We start from the raw sequence: 20,192 nt of genomic DNA on the forward strand, positions 1-20,192 counted from the left end.
GTGTTTGGTACAATGATTTTTTTTCCTCTCTCTCCCACGTCATTTTCAAAAATGTTTATTTATTTTGCATTTTTTATTGGTTCTCTTCAGTTAAGTACATTAACAGAACAGAAATTTCCTGCTTCTGTCCATTATATCTGTAATTCAATCTATTTATATAACTCTGTTGTTGTCCCATCAATGGTTACGATAATGGATTATGATTTATGATAATGATAAGGTTAATGGTAGTTAATAACAATACAAAGAGTTTCTAATATGGTGCTTAAATTAAAACTTAATACGTAAATTAATTTAAAAACTAAACACTATTGCTTGGAAATCATAGCTATTTTCATAAATGCTTCTAACAACACTAACTTTAAAAGATTTGGAAATCATTAGGCCTTTTAACCAAAATTGTAATGGATTGCTGTTAATTTCTGTTTCGATGGAGATTTTGTAAAATTTGAACTGACTGAATACTTCTTATCTTAGTTAATTACATTCCTTCATTAACTTTCTAAAAAGCAATTTTTGAATAATGAATGATACATCTTCATTTGATAGAGTGACAGTGGATGGTTTGGTACCTCGCCCATTGGAGCTAACAGCTGAGCAACTGAGAACATGGTTTCCTCAGGCAACAGTGATGGCAACACTAATGGTAAGTAGATGTCATTATGATTCAAGATAATTTTGTTAATTATTTCACTAATGTAAATGTGATCATGTATTGTTAAATGTAAAAAAAAAAATTTGTCTCGCATTTCTTTTATATATACAACATAAATTAAGCAGTAGAATGATAAACTTAGATGATATGTTTGTTATTTATCCATGTTCAACTTACATAAGAAAGAAGAGTGGAATAATCCTGGTAGCCCAGGTAGGTATTTGTTGTTTTTAGCTCATCCGGCCCGAAGGGCCAGATGAGCTTATGCCATGGTGTCTGTCGTTTGCCACAATTTCAAAATGCTTCTTCTTCGCCATTTCAAGTCTGATTTCAATTCTATTTGCTTTATATGATAGCACTAGGTGGGGGATTCAAAACTTCTACACAGATTTTTGAAACTCATTAAATATGCTAATTTATGCGCATTTTTCAAAATTCACAAAAAATGCTTCTTTATTTGTTGACCGATTTTGAATTTTTTGCTTCCATCTGGTAGAGCTTCATGAGGTTCACGAAACTTCTACACAGAATTTTGAAATTTTGACTAGAACAATTTTTATGCTAATTTATGCATATTTTTAAAAATTCACATTAAATGCTTCTTCTTCTTTATTTGTTGATCGATTTTGATTTTTTTTTCTTCCATCTGGTAGAGCTTTCATGAGGTCCACCAAACTTCTACACAGAATTTTCAAATTTGTAGTAGAAAATTATTTATGCTTATTTATGCGAAATTCATAAATCACAGAAAATGCCTCTTCTTTATTTGTTAACTGAATTTCAAAATGCTTCTTCTTCGTCATTTCAAGTCTGATTTAAATTCTGTTTGCTTTATATGATAGCATTAGGTGGGGGATTCAAAACTTCTACACAGAATTTTGAAAGTCATTAAATATGCTGATTTATGCGTATTTTTAAACATTCACATAAAATGCTTCTTCTTTTTTTATTGTTGACCGATTTTGAATTTTTTTGTTCCATCTGGTAGAACTTCATGAGGTTCACCAAACTTCTACACAGAATTTTGAAATTTTCAGTAGAAAATTATTTATGCTAATTTATGCGAAATTTATTCATAAATCACAGAAAATGCCTCTTCTTTATTTGTTGACCGATTTTGATTTTTTTTTCTTCCATCTGGTAGAGCTGCATGAGGTTCACCAAAATTGTACACAAAATTTTGAAATTTTGTCTAGAAAATGTATGCTAATTTATGCAAAATTTATTCATAAATCACAAAAAGATGTTATTTCTTCTTCAATTTTGTTTGCTTTATATGATAGCTCGAGGTGGTGATACAAAATTTCAACACAGAATTTTAAAATTCATTAAATATGCTAATTTATTCATATATTGTCAAAACTCACAAAAATTACTTATTTATTTGTTGATTTATTTTTGATTATTTTTGTTCCATCTGAGAGCTACATGAGGTTCACCAAGGTTCTACATAAAAATTTTGACTAGAAAATTATGATTAATTCATATGAAATTTATTCATAGATCACAAAAAATGCTTCTATGTCATTTCTTCATCAATTTCAATTCTATATCCTCAATTCATGTCACCAGTATAATTCAATAATTCACTACAGTGTCAACTGGGCTGAAATTAAAATTGTGTTAAATTTCGTTGCGAGATGCCGGATGAGCTCCACATCATTGATGTGCTAGTTTAATGTGCACCCCCCCCCCAAATAATAATAATAAAAAAATGAGAGAGGAAGGAAAGAAAGAAAGAAAGAAAGAAAGAAGAAAAAATAGATACCATGATAAATGAAAGAATAGAAATGAAACAAGATTCAAAGAAAAAAATAAGAAAAACAAATTATTAAATAAATATATTGATGAAATAAATTGTTATGAAGTGACTTGAATAATAAAAATTAAAGGAAAATATTGGAAATAGTGTTAATGATTGGTAATTACAATGAGTTGATAAGAATTAAATTGAATGAAATAAATTAAAAAGATAATGAAATCACAATGATGAATATGAAATAGATTATTACCTGAATGAGGCAATTTGAAGACACAATATGATTTTGTCTTTGTAATTCAACACAAAATATGTCACAATGAACCAGCTAGGGTTCAGCTGTGTGACTAGGGACCATGATATTTATACCCCTCTCATCTGCAAAAATTGTCATTTTCCTATTATGCCTCTGTATTAAATTTCAGTCCATGATATCCATATTCCCTACTGATCAAACCGAAGTTCAAGATTGTGTGTGCATTAGGTGTAAATGTATGTGCATACTATCCATAGGAGCAGTGCCTGCAGGGTGACAATTTATGTCATAATTACTTAGCCAGGATTACTAGATCAAATGTATGAATAACCCTGAAATCAGAAGTACCAATGTGAATAAAAATTTCTACAAAAAATAGCTTGAATTACACATTATACTGTGTTGGTAGTGATAATAATAATAATAATTATAATAATAATAATAATAATAATTATAATAATAATAATGATAATAATAGCAGCAACAACAACAATATTAGCTGTCGCTGATTTTTGAGAGATACTGCACATATATTTCTCTCAGTAAACCCATATTACCCTTTTCAAGTCCTTAGGGCATTATGAGACTCTTTTTGAAGTATATATTTACAGTTAACAACAGAATTATTCATACCCCTACTGAAATTTCAATATTTCGTGTTTTTCTGGAAAACTACAGATGGACATAGAATATTTTGACCATGGGTGGATACCTTAACCTGAAAGGTAAAAATTGTGAATGGGTTTTGAATAACCTCATTTGCATAACAAAAAGCAAATTAATTTATTTGTATTTTGACGAGCTCAAAATTATTCATACCCTTTGTTAAAGCATGACATTTGGCCATATCAATCTGATATACACATGCTCCAGACCTTCTGCATGATTCTGCATGTTGTTTTGTTCACATGCAAAGATGTGTAGGCCTGTCTGGATAATTTCCAAGGTGGTAAGTGAGTTATGGAATGCCATTGTTCTAGAGTATAAAATCAAGTGCAATTATGGAATCTTCCTCAGTTGTTATGATCATGGCGAAAACTAAGGAACCCAGCAACGACCTCTGCATGAGTATTATGATACCCACAAAGATGGGAAAGGCTACAAAGCCATTTCCAAACTCTTCAGATTACCGGTCCCCCACTGTACAGTCCATTGTCCAAAAGTACAAGAAGTTCAAAATAGTGTAAAACAAAGATATCTCCTCGTGTGGCCAGAAAAGTATACCGTGAGGCCCTTTGCAATCCTAGAACAACAGTTACATGTAAGGCTCTTCAGGACAACTTCGGTGAGGTGGGCACCTAGGTCTCACTGCAGACCATACACCACACACTCCACATGGAAGGACTACATGGATGTCGCCCGAGGAAGACCCCTCTCCTGACTCAGAAGCATCGTAAAGCTCGACTTGCATGGATCAACATTTCTGGTCATCGGGTCTATGGTCAGATGAGACAAAGATGGAACTTTTTGGCCACAGAGATGTTTCCTTCGTTTGGCGCAAGAAAGGCGAGGCATTTAACCCAAAGAAGACTGTGCCAACCGTGAAGTTTTATGGTGGGTGCATCGTGCTTTGGGGCTGTTTCTCTACAAGTGGGCTTGGCAATCTTGTAAAATAGAAGGCATCATGAATGAGGAGCAGTAGCCTTCATCACACTTTTGGAGGACAACGTCAGGCAGTCTGCAGAAAATCTTCATCTCGACCCCAACTGGACATTCGAACAGGACAGTGATCATAAACATACTGCAATGGAGGTCAAAAATGGTTCAAGGAAAACAGTCTGGAGGTACTACAATGGCCAAGCCAAGGCCCAGGCCCGAATCCGATTGAAATCCTGTGGAAAACCCTCAAGATGAGGGTGCTGCCAGCACATTTTTTCTAACACAGTACAGTAGTAGTCTATGGGGAAAATTAGTGGTTCTGGGCCATTCTGGCCACTTGTCCATTTTCACTCTTTTGAAGCACTTAATGATTTTTTTAAGTACATTTTTTTCAGGGCTCAATTTCTGTACCTTTCCACAGACACTGATACCATTTAGGACCATGCAGTTTAGATTCGTTTTACGTGAAACAGTATTAAAAGATGCCTTTACAGTTTTATTGACAAAGGGTATGAATAATTTTGAGCAAGTCAAAATACAAATAAGCAGTGCGCTCTTTGTTATGCAAATGAGGTTATACAAAACCTTTACAGAATTTTTACCTTTCAAGTAAAGGTATCCAACTACGGCCAAAATATTCTGTATCCACTTGTCATTTTCCAGAAAAACATGAAACATTGAAATTTCAGTAGGGGTATGAATAATTATGTTGCTAACTGTATATAATATTGACTGGCCATGAGAGGAACATCAAATGTTGCCCGCAACAGAATCATATTGGCCCGAGCCTTTAGGCGAGGGCAATATGGTTCTTTAAGGGCAATGTGTTAGATGTTTCCCGAAAGAAGAGCCAGTCAATATTATTATTACCTACAGCTGTATAATTTGTAATTCAAGCTATAAATTGGAACAATATATGCCTCTTTGCCTATAACTTCTTCTTATGTCGGGTACTACTAATTCACAAACTTGGCATATTAATCCTTGCTAAGCAATTGTGATGTAAATCGTTACTGCACAGTCGCGCATCATGCATGGTGCGCACATACAGTTATCGCATAAAAAATCTTGCGCTTGGGTCTGATCAGCCATTCCATGTTTAAACTAGACACCCTATGCTTCAAATTTCAAGTTAAACCAATCAATGAAGAATATTTATGTTTGGCTAGGTACATGTCCAAAAGGTGTAAATATCTGATTTTTCACTGCCTTTCACCTACAATGACCAAGATACATGATCCTAAAGAGATGTAACTTTTTTTGTAACTTTGTCAATGACACTAATAGAAATGTGTTCTGTTGTCTGTAAATTCAAATTTTTTTTGTATTCTGCCATATCTTATAGCCATTTTAACTTATCACTTTGTTTTTTGCACGTTTTTAAACCAATCTTGACAATATTTTAAGTTAAAAACACCCTCGAAAATGTGTCACACGAGTCACAAAAATACATCCGTAGTTCAGTTTACTTAAAAAGTATTAGGCAGTATAATTTGTAGTTAATACAAAGTAAGGAGCATATAGTCCTAAATAAAAGAAGATTGCCAACTGGAGACCCCTTCATTATGAAAAAGCACCCTACAGTGCTGTCACGCGAGTCACATTAAGGTGTTTTAGGGTATGTCTCGTAAGTCACATATCACAAAATGAGCAATATTTTTTGGGAAAAGGATAATGATCGCAATTTTTTAGGCAGATGTCAATTATTTAGGCCTGAATGATTGCTTTATTTAGAAAAATGTTGTTAAATGCTATTAATAACACATATAAGATTACAATATGGAGTCCCACATGTAAACTTTCATGTAAATAGCGCATGAATTTAAAATTCCAAACAGAACATAAATGTTCTGTTTGAATGAAATTTGGCCCATTTCACTGTATAAAATCATGATAATTTGTTCAATTTGTATTAAAAAATTATACTTGTCATGCGAGTCACACTCCTGTGTCACGTGAGTCATATTTTCAAAACTCAAAACAAAAAGTCATTCATTAAATAATTTTTAACATAATATTTCCAGATGTTTCAAAATATTCGCTAGAAAATTTTATCAAAATCTGGTGAGTATCTTTTTAGGAAATTACAGACAAGTACAGTAAGGTCAGGAATCTTGAATAGTGTCGCGTCACGTAAGTCACAACAAACAAATTGAAATATCTCCTACAAAAACGACAGTAAATTCTAACTTTTTTGTTGGACAATGTGTATTATCAATACTTTGATTGAAATAAATAGGAAAAAAAAAGGTCTGCATTAAACGATTTTCAAGTAATTAATCTTAAGAAGTTGAAACTTTGTGTGAATGTCACGCGAGTCACAATGGTCTGATCAGCTTGGAATGTGTATGCACTGGCCATAGTCTACAATGTGTTGGTTCACAAACTGGTTCCAACCAGACTTTGCAAATACTGAAATTAGCGATCAAATTGGCTCCTACTGCGCAAGCGCACTAGCAGAAATATGGCCAATATTGCCTTCTGTTTTTTTTTGTACAGTATTCGTATGGGCAAAGCATGGGGAAGGCAACATGCCAAATGTTTACCCTGTTGGTCTCGGATTGAAAGAAGCGAGCGAAATATGACATTTATGTATCTGCTAAATGCCCTGTATACATGTACGTAATGATATGGTATCTCTCACAGCCAGTCAATATTATTGAAATAGGAAAGAACAATTACATCTCTAAATAGAGAAATTAACAAAATAATAAATTAGTGAATAAAGAATACTTAGTACTATAAGGTACTTAGACCTATGTTGAAAATCCCGAAGTTTGATGATGATGTTATTTGGAACTATTTTTCAGTGTGCTGGAAACAGAAGAACAGAAATGTCCTCAATAAAACAAGTCAAGGTGAGCATCTAGGTTAAAGGAGAATGAAACCCTTGAAACCAGCTGAATCCATATCAAAAAGAAAAATCAAAGAAACATATTGTTGAAAGTTTGAGGAAGATTGAATGAATAATAAGAAAGTTATGAGCGTTTGAATATTGAGATCACTTGTGTCATGTAGATCCTCCCATCGGCAATGCGACCAAGATCTGTGATATCACACACGTACAACTCCCTCATTACTTTAGTACTTATTTCACTTATATTCTCACTTTTATAGAGTCTATCACAAGGTGAGGTGTTTTCTTTATGAGATGACAAGTACAGAGGTTTCACAACATTATATCATTGATGAATCGTTTGATCATATGATTAGAATGAGCAAAAAGTGATGTTTTGGGGTATATTTTCAGTGTCCAAATGGAAGAGTTGTACGTGTGTGACATCACAGATCTTGGTCGCATTGCCAATGGGAGGATCTCCATAGCATTAGTGATCTCGACATTCAAATGCTCATAACTCTTTTATTGCTAGTCCTATTTTACTCAGACTTTTGTTGATCTTATTCTTTGATTTTTCTGCTTTCACAAAAGCTAACTTGCTCCAAGAGTTTCATTCTCCTTTAATATATTAAAGAAAAGAGAATATCAATGTTATCTCTATTTCACATGATGAATCTTATTTTCAAATTCAAATTTCACAACATTCAACATAAAACCTTATGTCTTGTGTAAAAACGAATGATACATTTAATTAGAAGTTCAAAATGTTGCTTGACTTCTTTTCCTTTTCGTTTCTTTATTGTACCATGAGCATCTTTGTATGATGGATACCGGTGCATTACAAATGTTCATAGTATTATTTACACTGATCATCAAATCTGTTATCAATATTTTTCATTTTATTTAAGATTTTCTCGTAATACATATGTGATTGTAAATTCAAAGAAAAAAATATAAAGTGCAGGGGGAAAAAAAAGGATTTCTTTCAGGGCTTTTTGAGCTCCTCAGCCAGAATCTGCTACCTGGTATTATAATGAGAATTTCAGGGTCTCTATTTTAGTTTTCAAGAGCTCTTGGGGGCATTTGGTGGCAATTTGCCCCAAGACTCCATATAATGGTATGAAAACATAAAAGCAAGCAAATGTTCACTGAATATGGATTCTTTTATATAATTTTGTAATGATAATTTTTCTGTATGCCAGGGTGTTGTTTGGGGGCATGCTGCTGTTAGTAATGCTATCTGGAGAGGACCTAGACTGAGAGATGTTCTTCTTATGGCAGGAATTGAAAAGGTATGATCTATACAATCATTCTAATCTTCTCTTTCCTCTGCTTGATGAATCTTTTACAGTCCAATCATACAAAGGTGCTTGAAATTCAATTCTCCAATATAATGATAATCACATAATAAAATTTAACTTCAGAACACAATGGTGTTGCCCTGCTTTGTCAAAATGACAGTTTGGAGAATAGGTTGACAGACTGATACATGTAACTACATTGTTAGAAAATGAATTATTTTCTTTACAGTCAGTATACAGATAAAGCTGCACCCCAGACTTTCTAGCCTGCATATTTTGTTCCATAATTGAGAACATATTATCACTTTACTTTCACAATCATTTTATATTTTATGGGGTGAAAGATGGGATGAAAGATCATTTGTTTACTCATCCTCTAAGCTATGGAATAGCCTCCCTCAAAACATCAAACATTGCTTGACTTCTGAAACTTTCAAACATTACCTCAAAACATTTCTGTTCAATTCTTCTTAATTTCTTTTATAATTTCCTAAAAAGCGTCTTGAGCACTCTACAGAGTGGATTTGGCGCGATATAAGTCTAATTATTATTATTATTATTATAGTGCTGCATTGCCTCATTATTTCCTTATTCGTTCTTTTATATAGCTTGAATCTAGATGGGAAGACCTGCATGTTGATTTTGAGGGAGTTGATATCTGCAAGGAGGATAGAGGCTATGGTTCATCAATTCCACTTTTGAAGGCATTGTAAGACATACTTTTGTTACAATTATGATATATTTACATTTTAATATGGCGAGATGAAAAATAAGCTGTTTGCTTTAAATTTTACTGGTTTCTCTGACTACATTACTACTTTCCATGAGAAAAATTTCCATCAATAACATTTTAACTCACATGTATGACCAATTTCAACTTCCACTTTGTTACATATTGCTTTCTTTAAATTTAATTGAAGCATTTATCTTTATAGTAAATAGTGGTAGTAAAATACAAGCTGTGATTGGCTAAATTGGTACCACGTGACCGCCTTTCAAAAAGTTATATTGTACATATGTACAATATAACTTTCGATTTTTGGAGGGTAAAGCCTGTGTTAAATGAATGGGGAGAATAATGGCAATGCGCATTTAGCCAGTAAGTCCTGCGCGTCAGCATTAACTAAATGCGTACAATGCATTGAATCTTAATTGTATAGTGACGTCATCTTTCCCTGACCCGTGCAACGGTGGTACGTGTGCAGCGGTGGTAAGTGTGCAACAGTACGAATGTTTGACGTTCAGCCTCTCATTTGCTCGCGTATTAGGTGTTGTACAATTTACTATAATAAATAGTGAACGTTCTATTATACAATATTACTGGACAATATGAACTCCAAATATAAAATTATCCCTCGTGCAGGTCTATTTATTGTACATATAATCCAGTATATTGTACAATAGATTGTACACTATTTATATAATAATGTAGCTTATTTTTCCCTTAGAAATATTGAATTTGTAGAAAAACATTTTGATAATTTTTTTTCTAAAATGATCATTTATTACAGGGATCCCAGAGGAGATGTACTTGTTGCTTTGGAGGTATGTGTAATTTCAAATTGGAACAGAATGAAGAGATCTGATAGACATATGATAAGAATGAAAATTTTAGAAAATTCCCCAATTCCTTCCTCATGTAATAGAAATTATACACAGTCTCAATTTATATTGTCTGAAAAAAATGTATTTAAATGATTATGGATTTGTGCATTGCATATATTGAATGGATCCCATACATGTATGTAACTTTAGATTCTTTGGGAGTCAAGAATAGAGTCATTGCCAATCCAGTATATATTCTGACCTGCAGAACTACTAAAGGCTAAGCCTTGTCTTTTGATGCACTTAAAATTTTAGTGACATCCTTGTTATTCTTATGTAGGAAAATTGTTGGAAATATGTGTTTAGAATATTATCAAACTCCTATTAAGAAGCTAATTATGCTTTTAAAGGGATTGTGCAATATAAACGTACAAACTCTTTGTGACAGGCAAATTGTAGCTCTATTTGTAATATTTGATATCATTTAGCAATATATTAAATCCACTATTTAGGTTTGGTAAATCCCTTAAAGGCTTCTATCATTATTCCATTGTGTGAGTAGATTATATTAAGCCCTAAAAGTTATGATGTGGAGGATAAGAAATGAAATTGTGTTTTACAGGATAAATTTGGCAATTTTACATGAAAATCTATTGATTGAGTGCCCGATATAATAAAATATCTGTGTTTATAGTGCTTTTCTTTTTTATATTAAACCTATTCCAAAGGAATGAACTGGGTTTAAAATTTCAGGATATAATCTTTGTCTGATACTTTTTGGTTTCCAGTCACTTAATTTGTAAAGATAAGTGATCAAAAAGCCTTTGTGAAAGGAAAAAGGCCAACATTGGTGCTAAATATCTAAGTTTTTAATATTTGAAATTTCACAGAGAAATAAATAATGAAAAAAAAATTAATGGCTATTATTTGATTTGATTTATTTTTTCTTCTGCATTCATAACATTCGTATACAATACAATTTTCATCACGTAATAAACATAATATATCGGTAATTGAATTTGGTATGAATCATAAAGAAAAAATAAATAAATAAAAAAGTCATTCTAAACAAATATGATCTACTACCACCAAAGAAAATTTAACATTTACAGTTTGCAGGAGAAGGATTGTCATTATAAGCAGATTGCTTGAAAAAAAAATGACAGCAGGTTGGTGTTTCATAAAGCTGTTCGTAAGTTAAGACTGAATTTAAGAATGACTGGTGAACCTTTCTTACGCGCTTAACCATCGCTGATTTATTATACAATTTACCACAAGAATGGATCACCAGTCGTTCTTAAAGTCGCTCTTAACTTACAAACAGTTTTTTGAAATGGCCCCCTGGACTTAAAGATACTGGACTTAAAGAGTTAAATATTGAATGAATGGTTACTGGTAGGTCTATGTTAAAATGGTTTCCCAATTGATAATATATTTATAGATGAATGGCAGTGAGCTTCCCAGAGATCATGGTTATCCTATGAGAATTGTAGCACCAGGAATTGTAGGAGCAAGGTAAGATGTACATGTAGATATGAAGAAAGTCACAATGATTAATAAATAAGGATTGAATTGGATCTTTTGACCACAATGTCATCTCATTTTCATCAGATTAAATATTGGGATGATTAGGTTTAAGATAAATGCAAGTTCTGGTAATAAGGCTGAATTTTAGAATATATCCTATTCAAGAATTAGTACAATACTTATGGCTTAGGAGTCACCCAAAATGATATTCAATTTGCTTGATGTAAAACCTTGTATTTTTTATTTTATTATGGTTTTTACATGGCAGTCATGATGGGTCACTTTTCATCATTTTATGATGTCAACATCAGGCCCAAAGAACAATCTAAAATAAAAAAAATAAATGAACTATATTTCGCTGTGAGTTACATGCTGTGCACACAGAAATGAATATATGAGACTACATACAAACATTCAACCCAAACATTTCTAGTTGTTGCAGGTTTTGACATCTAAAGAGCAATCCATTGCAGTGCATATACATATATTCCAAAATATCCGGGAAAGAGCTAAGAAATTCTCAATGATTAATTTCAACATTCCCAAAATATGAGTTCCCTTTTAATCAAGATTGTATTATTTAGTTGTATTAAAGTTAATGCATTCATTTATCATCAGAGCACAATATAGAATTGTTGTTACATGTTAAGTTATTGTGAACAGGCTAATAACTAGTTACAGTGAATGGATTCCTTTTATCTTTTCTAAGCATATTACAGTACTTGTTATATCACATTATCTGATTTTCTCTTTTTTCCCTGTTCGCAGGTCAGTAAAATGGCTGAAATCCATTAGAGTTCTTGGACATGAATCTACAAATTATTACCAGAAGAGGGATTACAAACTTTTCTTACCACATGTAAGTATGTGCAGAATTTTCTGTGTCGTTCTTTAACAGGCAGTTAAATCTTGGTAATAATAGTTTGTTAAAAGAGTTGTTTCTTTTTGTATAGGTGGCATGCATTCTGAGCATATTTTAATTTAAGAAGTTATGAGAATCAATATTCTGTATTCATTAACCCACTTAATGCAATGATTGTAATTATGATTTTCTGAGGAAAAATAACATCTAAATTTTTACAACTATTCATATGATACTTCCTTGTCATTTCACAAATATCACCTGTATTGCATATAGGATGGAAGTATACAATAGAATATACTGCTTGATTAGCAACTGATGTATTGTTTTTATTGTTCCAGATTGATTGGGATACTATAGATGATTGGTGGGAGAAATCACCATCCATCCAGGAATTACCAGTCCAAGCAGCTGCTATCAGACCTCAACAAGGAGAATCCATTACCCCTGGCACTCCTTACACTATCAAAGGTTATGCCTTATCTGGAGGAGGCAGGAGGTATGTTAACCACAACTAAAACTTAAAACCACAACTAAATACATTATGCAAATCAAAATGGGATGTCAAATAAGAAATTGATTTTGAAATTGCCTTAATTTCACAAAATAGCTCATAACATGGGCTGAATGCAAATGAGGGAACCAGTGGTGTAACAGACTCACTATTTTTTTTTTATCATATGATATAAGAAATATTTCAATTTCAGTCCTTATTATGTAAACTATAAGACGACTCCACCTTGAAAAAATGTTTAAACATTTTTGTAACTTAATATTATTTAACATAAAGGTTTTTTTTTATCAAATCTACAAAAAAAAATGTTCCAGCATATATAATACAAAAGAAATAGTGAGTGACATCATCACCCACCTCAAATCACCCACGTTGTGCATATTTTAATGAAAAATTGCAGTTATGTTTGTTTGATGTTTCTCTATTCATTTTTTTTTCTTATTCGAATAAACTTTTAGGGGGGTGAACTTGACCTTCAAGATATAATGTTTCATTATTGATAACAAAACAAGTTCACAGCCACACTTCTAACTTCGGGTTTATCACATGACTACTTCAACTTTATAAAAACAAGAAGAAACTAGCTAATTATTTGCTCCTTTGGTCAATGTTGTTTGTATATGTTTACTTATTGTTGTTGTTGTAAATTTGATATCTACAAATTCAATAAGACTGAGATATCATATATTCTTGAGATTTTAATACTGATTTTCAAGATAATGAACATAAAACTATGCTTGGTCCAGCATACTCGTGCTTAGTATAGTAATAGTTTATGATTTTGAGCTTCTTTTAATGGACCCACAAAATATACTGAAGGCAGCACAAAAAAGAAGCTGACCAATTATTATTTTTAGTTGAAACGAATTAGCACAGAATATCATCCAGTTGATTATTTTTGGCACTCGAGTGTCAATTTTTTTTTGTAGATTTAGCTTGGTTAGATGCAGTTTCATTTCATGGGGCATATTATTTGTGCACAATAGTGGGCCCATCCAAAGTATTATGTATAGGACAATGTAAGGCAATTATTCTCACTCACTGATCACTATGAAAAATGTTTTGTTGCATCATGCCTGAACAAGGCTTAATAGTTTACCTAGAGTCCATTGATAAGTCTGGCTAGCCAGTAATTCTATGAAATATTTTTCACCCAGGATCATCCGTGTGGATGTTTCTCTTGATGGAGGCAAGAGATGGGATATTGCTCGGCTGTTTACCAAAGTGAATGAGAATCAGACGAAAGCAAACACCAAGTGGAGCTGGGATTTCTGGGAATATCCTGTCAAATCCTTCCCTTCTCCTTGTGAAGTAGTGGTCAGAGCATGTAAGTTACCTTAGTCTGTTCATACTCTATACACCAATTGGTCACCATCACCATATACATCACCTGAGCAATTGTCCCAAAATTTCCATTCTTGCCCGAAATCAAGCAGTTTTTCATGAACTTAGTGGTGCATTTCCTTGTCAAATTTATGGTAATGAGGTAGGTCAAAAACATACAAAATACATGATATTGCACTGTGATGGGAACAGTTGATAGACCTTATATCCATGAATGATGTGGCCTTTGGATGTTTGCCTTTGTGATAACATAGAGTAGTTTAGATTTCTTTGATTCCAAATAATTATATTCTGTAATTCTGCATGAAGTTTCTGCTACACTCTAGCTGAAAACAAGAAACTGATCTAAAGTTTGTGTTCTCTGCAGCTTCATATTGAAAATCATTGATAAAAATTTACCTTGTGATACCTAGAGTATGACATGTAATACTAATTTCATCTTTCCTTTCCACAATATCTTCAACCTCAGGGGATGATGCTAGTAACACCATGCCGGATGACATGAGCTCCATCTGGAACCTTAGGGGAGTATTGAATAACTCCTGGGTTCGTATCAAAGTTCCTGCCAAGGCTAAATTTTAAATCTTATGAGGAACAGAGGGACACAATCTTGGTTTCCATGTCTGAAATTTGCTGATGAATAATTCTTCCATGCAGTATTGAACAGAATTGTTGAATCAAATTTTATCACAGATACTATATTGCAAGAAAGTTTTAAACTGTTTACTGAGTATGCGTGTATTATTCCTTTCTTTGTGATCAGCATTATCATTGTCATCATCATTGTATTGACAGCTGTATATACCGTAATGCTTGACAGTTGGTGTCATGCAATAATGAAATGCATTCTTTAACATCAGCTCTGACAGTCTAAAAAAAAATTATCATGCCTAAATTGTGCATTACCAGGGATGCCACTTTTCCGTCTGTATGCGGAATTCTGTCTTTTTCCCTGCTATCTGTCTTTTTTCCGACTTTTCCTGAAAAAATCGGAAAGTCCTCCTTTTTCCCCCCTCTCTCTCTCTCGATTGCGATGCATGCAGTGAGAGATATTTGCTATTATACAGTACGTAATTTATAAACGCGCGCACTACCCACTTCGTCCATTGAGTTATGCTTTTATCAAGGCTTTTCGATTAGAATTCTCGATATCCTGGCCAATCAATGCGAGCGACAAGTTCCGAACGCACGCACATAGACAAGCGCAAAGCAGCGGCACGAATCGCGTTATAATAGCGACTGGTAAATACGTCTGTAAGGAGGATGACGTCATCCAAGATGGCAACTTACGATGACCAACGAAAGGGTCGAGGATGACTATGTTTTGATCATCATTTGAAAGGAATTAGCGGTAACTGCGGTGTAAGGTACGATGTTTCTGAATTTTATATATTTTCTTGTAAATTTGGATGTAATGATTTTTTTATAATGTGACATTTTATGTACAAAAAACGATCCGAAAATCGGGTTTCCGACGAATGTTAGATCTAACGTTACTGCTGCATGCCGATACGTAACCCAGTGAGCTCCCTTGGGTTACGTATCAGCTAACTCAGGGAGCTCCGGCCCGTGGAGCTGGCCGGAGCTCCCTGGTTTAGCTGATACGTTGTCTTTACGTACGGGCCAACAACTCTTCAGTCTATGTATTGGTCAGTGGAGCGGCTGGAGCCAACGCGGTTTAGCGGAACAACCAAAATACAGAGACTGAAGCTTTTGGTCTAGCGTTCTAGGAGCAACACACAACAACTAACTACCATCAGTTTTTCAAACCTTGACTTCAAAGTCATCGATCACAACAAGATAAGAAGCCACTTGGTCCTCCCCCCCTAAATTTGAGGTGGGGCGACAGAACCCCCCCCCCTAAAATTTCTGTTGATAACTTTTTTTTTTTTTTAAAGGTGGACCCCCCCCCCTAAATTTTTTGGCTTCCACCCCCAATGCCCCAATTTACTGTTCTTGGACACTGTCCCTGCCTGCGATAAGTTTCAGTATTTTTGGAGGACACCTAGTGGCATCCCTGATTACGCTATTAAATTCAGAACACTGACATTTTTTTTCATTGTATTTTTTTTATATAACTACATTATTGCATTTTACGATAATGACTCATTATTATGTGTTTTTGACAGCTATATAATTGATAACTTTATCATCTATAAGACTAGTATTAGTTTTCTTTTTTTTCTTTTATTGTGCATTGTTGATGTGATTACAAAGTAACCAACATGTTATAAGAGATTTTTAAATGCATATTGTAGATGGAATATGTAAGGAAAGTAAAGTGAGTATTCTGAGGCTTTTGGGTCATCATTTTGATAAATTTATGAATATAGTACTATTTTTTTTCACATTTTACTCAGATATTCCAGTATTTTCCATTCTGCAAAATAACTATTTTCAGTACAGAATAATCAACATGATTTTTTTTTCAGCCAAAGTATCACGTTTGTGATTCAGCATTATTGGACTACCAGTAAATGGAGTAGAAATAACCATGCAGCTGAATTTCTAAATTGCCCTTGGAATATTTGTCATGCACACAATATCCACAAGAGGGTATGATAATCAAAAGCAAAAGTTATGTACATTTGTTTTTCACAATGCCTTTGTTAAATGATGATTTGTGGGGTTTGATTTTCCATCTGTTATGATTTGTATACTTCATCAATCTTTAAAAAAATGTTATTTTATGTTTTAAAGGTGATCTATGAGATGAATATAGCTTCAAATACTGTAATGCCTTCAAGATCATGTACATGTAAGAAGTGATATTACTGATTGAAATGAAAAGGCAACTTGTATTCTAGTAGCAATGGCATTGTTCTCTGATCCATATTTGGCCACTTAAAGAGGAAGTACATGCTGACAAAAAGTTTATTATAGAAATAGCAGAAAAAAAATGATAAAAAATTATTGTCGAAGGTTTGAGAAATATCCATCAATGAATAAAAAAGTCATTAAAAGTTTAATTATTTGATTTTTGACGTCACATGCGAGCAGCTTTCCTACATATCGTATGGTAAAATATCAATGAAATGTCATTTTCTCAGAAAATTCAAAATGATTTTTACTGTACGTTCAGAGTATTGACAGACAAATCATTTCGCTCCTGTTCCTACAAAGAAAAGTCATCATGAACCATTATATAAATGTAATTTATGCATTTATATTACATAGATATGGGGCAGCTGCTCATTTATCACGTTCCAAATCCAAAATTTAAAATTCTGATAACTTCCTTAATTTTTAATGTATTTTCCTGAAACTTTTCTGCTATTTTTACAACAAACTTTTCTTCAGGGTGAACTTCCCCTTTAATGCATTATCCTGACTGGGAATAGATGTTGGCTTTATCAGTATTACAATTTTAAATGAACAATATTGACAAATAATAATCTTAACCAGGATCTTTATGAATTAGATGTGTAATTTCTGTTTTATTTTTTTTTTTATTATTAGTGTTATTTTAGTTGTTATTGTTAATTCTATTAACAAAATGTCAAACTTTTTATTTCAACTTTTGGAGATCAAAAGTTTAACACTTTGTTATTTACAACCATCACAGATGAAATTTTATTATGTTATTGATATTATTTGTAAAAGAATCATTGTTATAATTACTTATGTTATTATAATAAGCTATTTATTCTGAATACAATTCTTTGATGAATTTGTACTATTTGGGAAGGGTTAAAGGGTAAAGGTATACTTTCACAATGTTTGTTATATTTTTATTAATAGATTTACATACAATAGAAGTTTAAATATCTTTGACATCTGATAAGTCAAATACGTGACAATAAAATCACCATGTAAATGATCACTTAAAAGTTTTAAATTTGTGGAGTAAAATTGCAAGTGAAACAATTCTCTTGTATATATTAAATGTGAATAAATGGGTATATTTTCAGATTTCAATGATGACAGAAGTGTTTAGTCTCAGAGAGAGACAGTGATCTCTGAGACAGAGATTGAGACCAAAAACAGAGATGCTTGTGCCTAGAATTAGCAGAAACTTAGACAAGACACAAAACATATGATTACTGTCTTGATATAGAGACATAGACATTTCTCAAGACACCCAACCAAACACTGACATTTTAAGGTCAAGCATTGAGATTAACTCATCAAAATCGAGTTCCTTATCAGTTTTCACCGATGTATTTGTTTCTGATATATAGAGGTTTCCTTTCAAGACAAGACCGAGACAGGACACAATGATCACTGTCTTGACTCTTGAGACATACAGTATCTCAAGAAACACTGGCTGACAGATATTTTTATGAGAAGTAAATGAAGGATTGGCCTATATTAGAACTGTATATGTATTCATTGATGCAATATTGATGCTAAGAGTCTAAATAGTACTTTCACCTGTCACAGTCATTTAATCCATTGAAAATGGAATAATAAAATCATTATAATTAACAATTATTATGATTTATCTTGCCTTATTCAATAATCTATTTTATGGTTTGCAGAAAGAAGAAATGAGCTTTCCCTATGAGTTTCTTGCCTATCTCCCTGTACATTTGAATGCAATTCAATATGAGTTTATGCCATTGAGTAAAGGTGTCCTTCAGTGTGCATTCATGTGTGATGATATTTTTGCTGTTGTGCATTTGTTGTTTTGAGGCCTCCATAATTTAATTGCTGAACACAAAATCATTTGCTGATTTAGACATACCGGTAATACATACTTGATGTCTCTATGTTGTCAAAAATGAAATATACAAGCACTTTATATGGGTTAATTGATTTTCAATAATTAATGTGAGCACAAAATTTTTAATAAACTGTCATTTATGTAGATGTGAGCGATAGATTTTGACAATCAGACCTGAAAAGGAATATTTTGAGAACTTTATGGAGTACAAAAAAGAGAATAGGTATTTCACAAATCAAATAATGTGAGCACGTAGTGCTAGCTGAAAATTTTCAATGTTCAGACCATAAAACAACATTTTACAGAGCACATTTAAAAATAAATTTGTAAATTGAACAAAATAATGAAAGCTCATCTGAGCTGAAATATGTTTTGTATATTGAAAAGGGAATATTTTAAGTTCCATTTCAGCCTACTGAGCAAGATATGTATCTCATCGAACAGGCAATGCAAGCACGAGCAAATATTTTATAAAGTGACATGAAAGATTTTTTATTTTCCAAGTCTTCCCCTGACCTATTTTATGCACCCGCCTTCCTCTTATTTTTTTATCTTCTCTTTTTCCCTCCTCCCCTTACCCTTACTTTTTTTTTCTTTCTCTTCCCCCTTTTTTTTGCACCGCCAATAGGGGGGGGGGGGGGGGGGGTTGGCCCCTTTCCCCCCCCCCCCTGGATCTGCGTACTTAATACAGTGATATCCATGTATCTTTGATGGGAGGATCGTGACAAAGATGGCTTGTTGGAAATGACCTTCACAACATTCAAATCAAAAACTGCAATAGAAATAGAATTATGAACAAAATATATAACTTCTGAAGGTTTCCATGGTGAAGAAGAGCATAGTGGTTTCACGGTACACCATGTATATGCCCATGAAAGAATACCACTACACTCTATATAACAGATATAAAGAAGGGAATATCGAGCATTTGAAAATTAATCTTCATTTGTACATGTATTAGATAAAAAAGATATTGCCTAGTGGGACTATTCAATTGTCTTGAATTGAGATTTTTGGTTATTTCCGGTATTCCATAGAATTGACTATTTATAAAAGATAGAAGTGTGTTATTCAGATACGATTGACACGAAAAGTCTCATTGCAGTTGATGAGGGCGGGATGAGGGACCCTCTACTTGAGAGTGAAAAGCGGGAGAAAAAAAAGTTAAATACATATGTCGCCCATACGTCTCTCCCCCCCCCCCCTTTTTTTTTTCCGGCCGTATAAGTACGAGCGCTAGCTTTTTTTTTTGTATTAAGTAGTTTTTATTGACAACTTCAATTCATATACAAAATAAAATATATATAACAAAATAGAAGCTAGCT

At 33.1% G+C, this 20,192-nt stretch overlaps 1 protein-coding gene across 1 annotated transcript; it reads left to right on the top strand.

The window, feature by feature from the left end:
- The first annotated feature begins 523 nt into the window (after nt 1–523).
- LOC129256179 (sulfite oxidase-like) lies at nt 524–18,632 on the top strand. Its single transcript, XM_054894441.2, has 10 exons — nt 524–646; nt 7,080–7,127; nt 8,311–8,400; nt 9,018–9,118; nt 9,921–9,954; nt 11,396–11,469; nt 12,250–12,340; nt 12,685–12,842; nt 14,015–14,184; nt 14,671–18,632. Exons 1-10 carry the CDS (start codon nt 524–526, stop codon nt 14,781–14,783), a joined length of 1,002 nt encoding a protein of 333 aa, XP_054750416.1. The 3' UTR covers nt 14,784–18,632.
- The last annotated feature ends 1,560 nt before the right edge of the window (nt 18,633–20,192 follow it).

The sequence above is a fragment of the Lytechinus pictus genome, chromosome 3 (assembly GCF_037042905.1).
Source record: "Lytechinus pictus isolate F3 Inbred chromosome 3, Lp3.0, whole genome shotgun sequence".
Classification (NCBI taxonomy): domain Eukaryota; kingdom Metazoa; phylum Echinodermata; class Echinoidea; order Temnopleuroida; family Toxopneustidae; genus Lytechinus; species Lytechinus pictus.

Coding starts and splice junctions, on each gene's coding strand:
- LOC129256179 (XM_054894441.2), top strand. CDS start 524: ATGAATGATACATCTTCATTTGATAGAGTGACAGTGGATGGTTTGGTA. Junction 8,401..9,017: donor TTATGGCAGGAATTGAAAAG/GTATGATCTATA, acceptor TCTTTTATATAG/CTTGAATCTAGATGGGAAGA. Junction 9,119..9,920: donor ATTCCACTTTTGAAGGCATT/GTAAGACATACT, acceptor CATTTATTACAG/GGATCCCAGAGGAGATGTAC.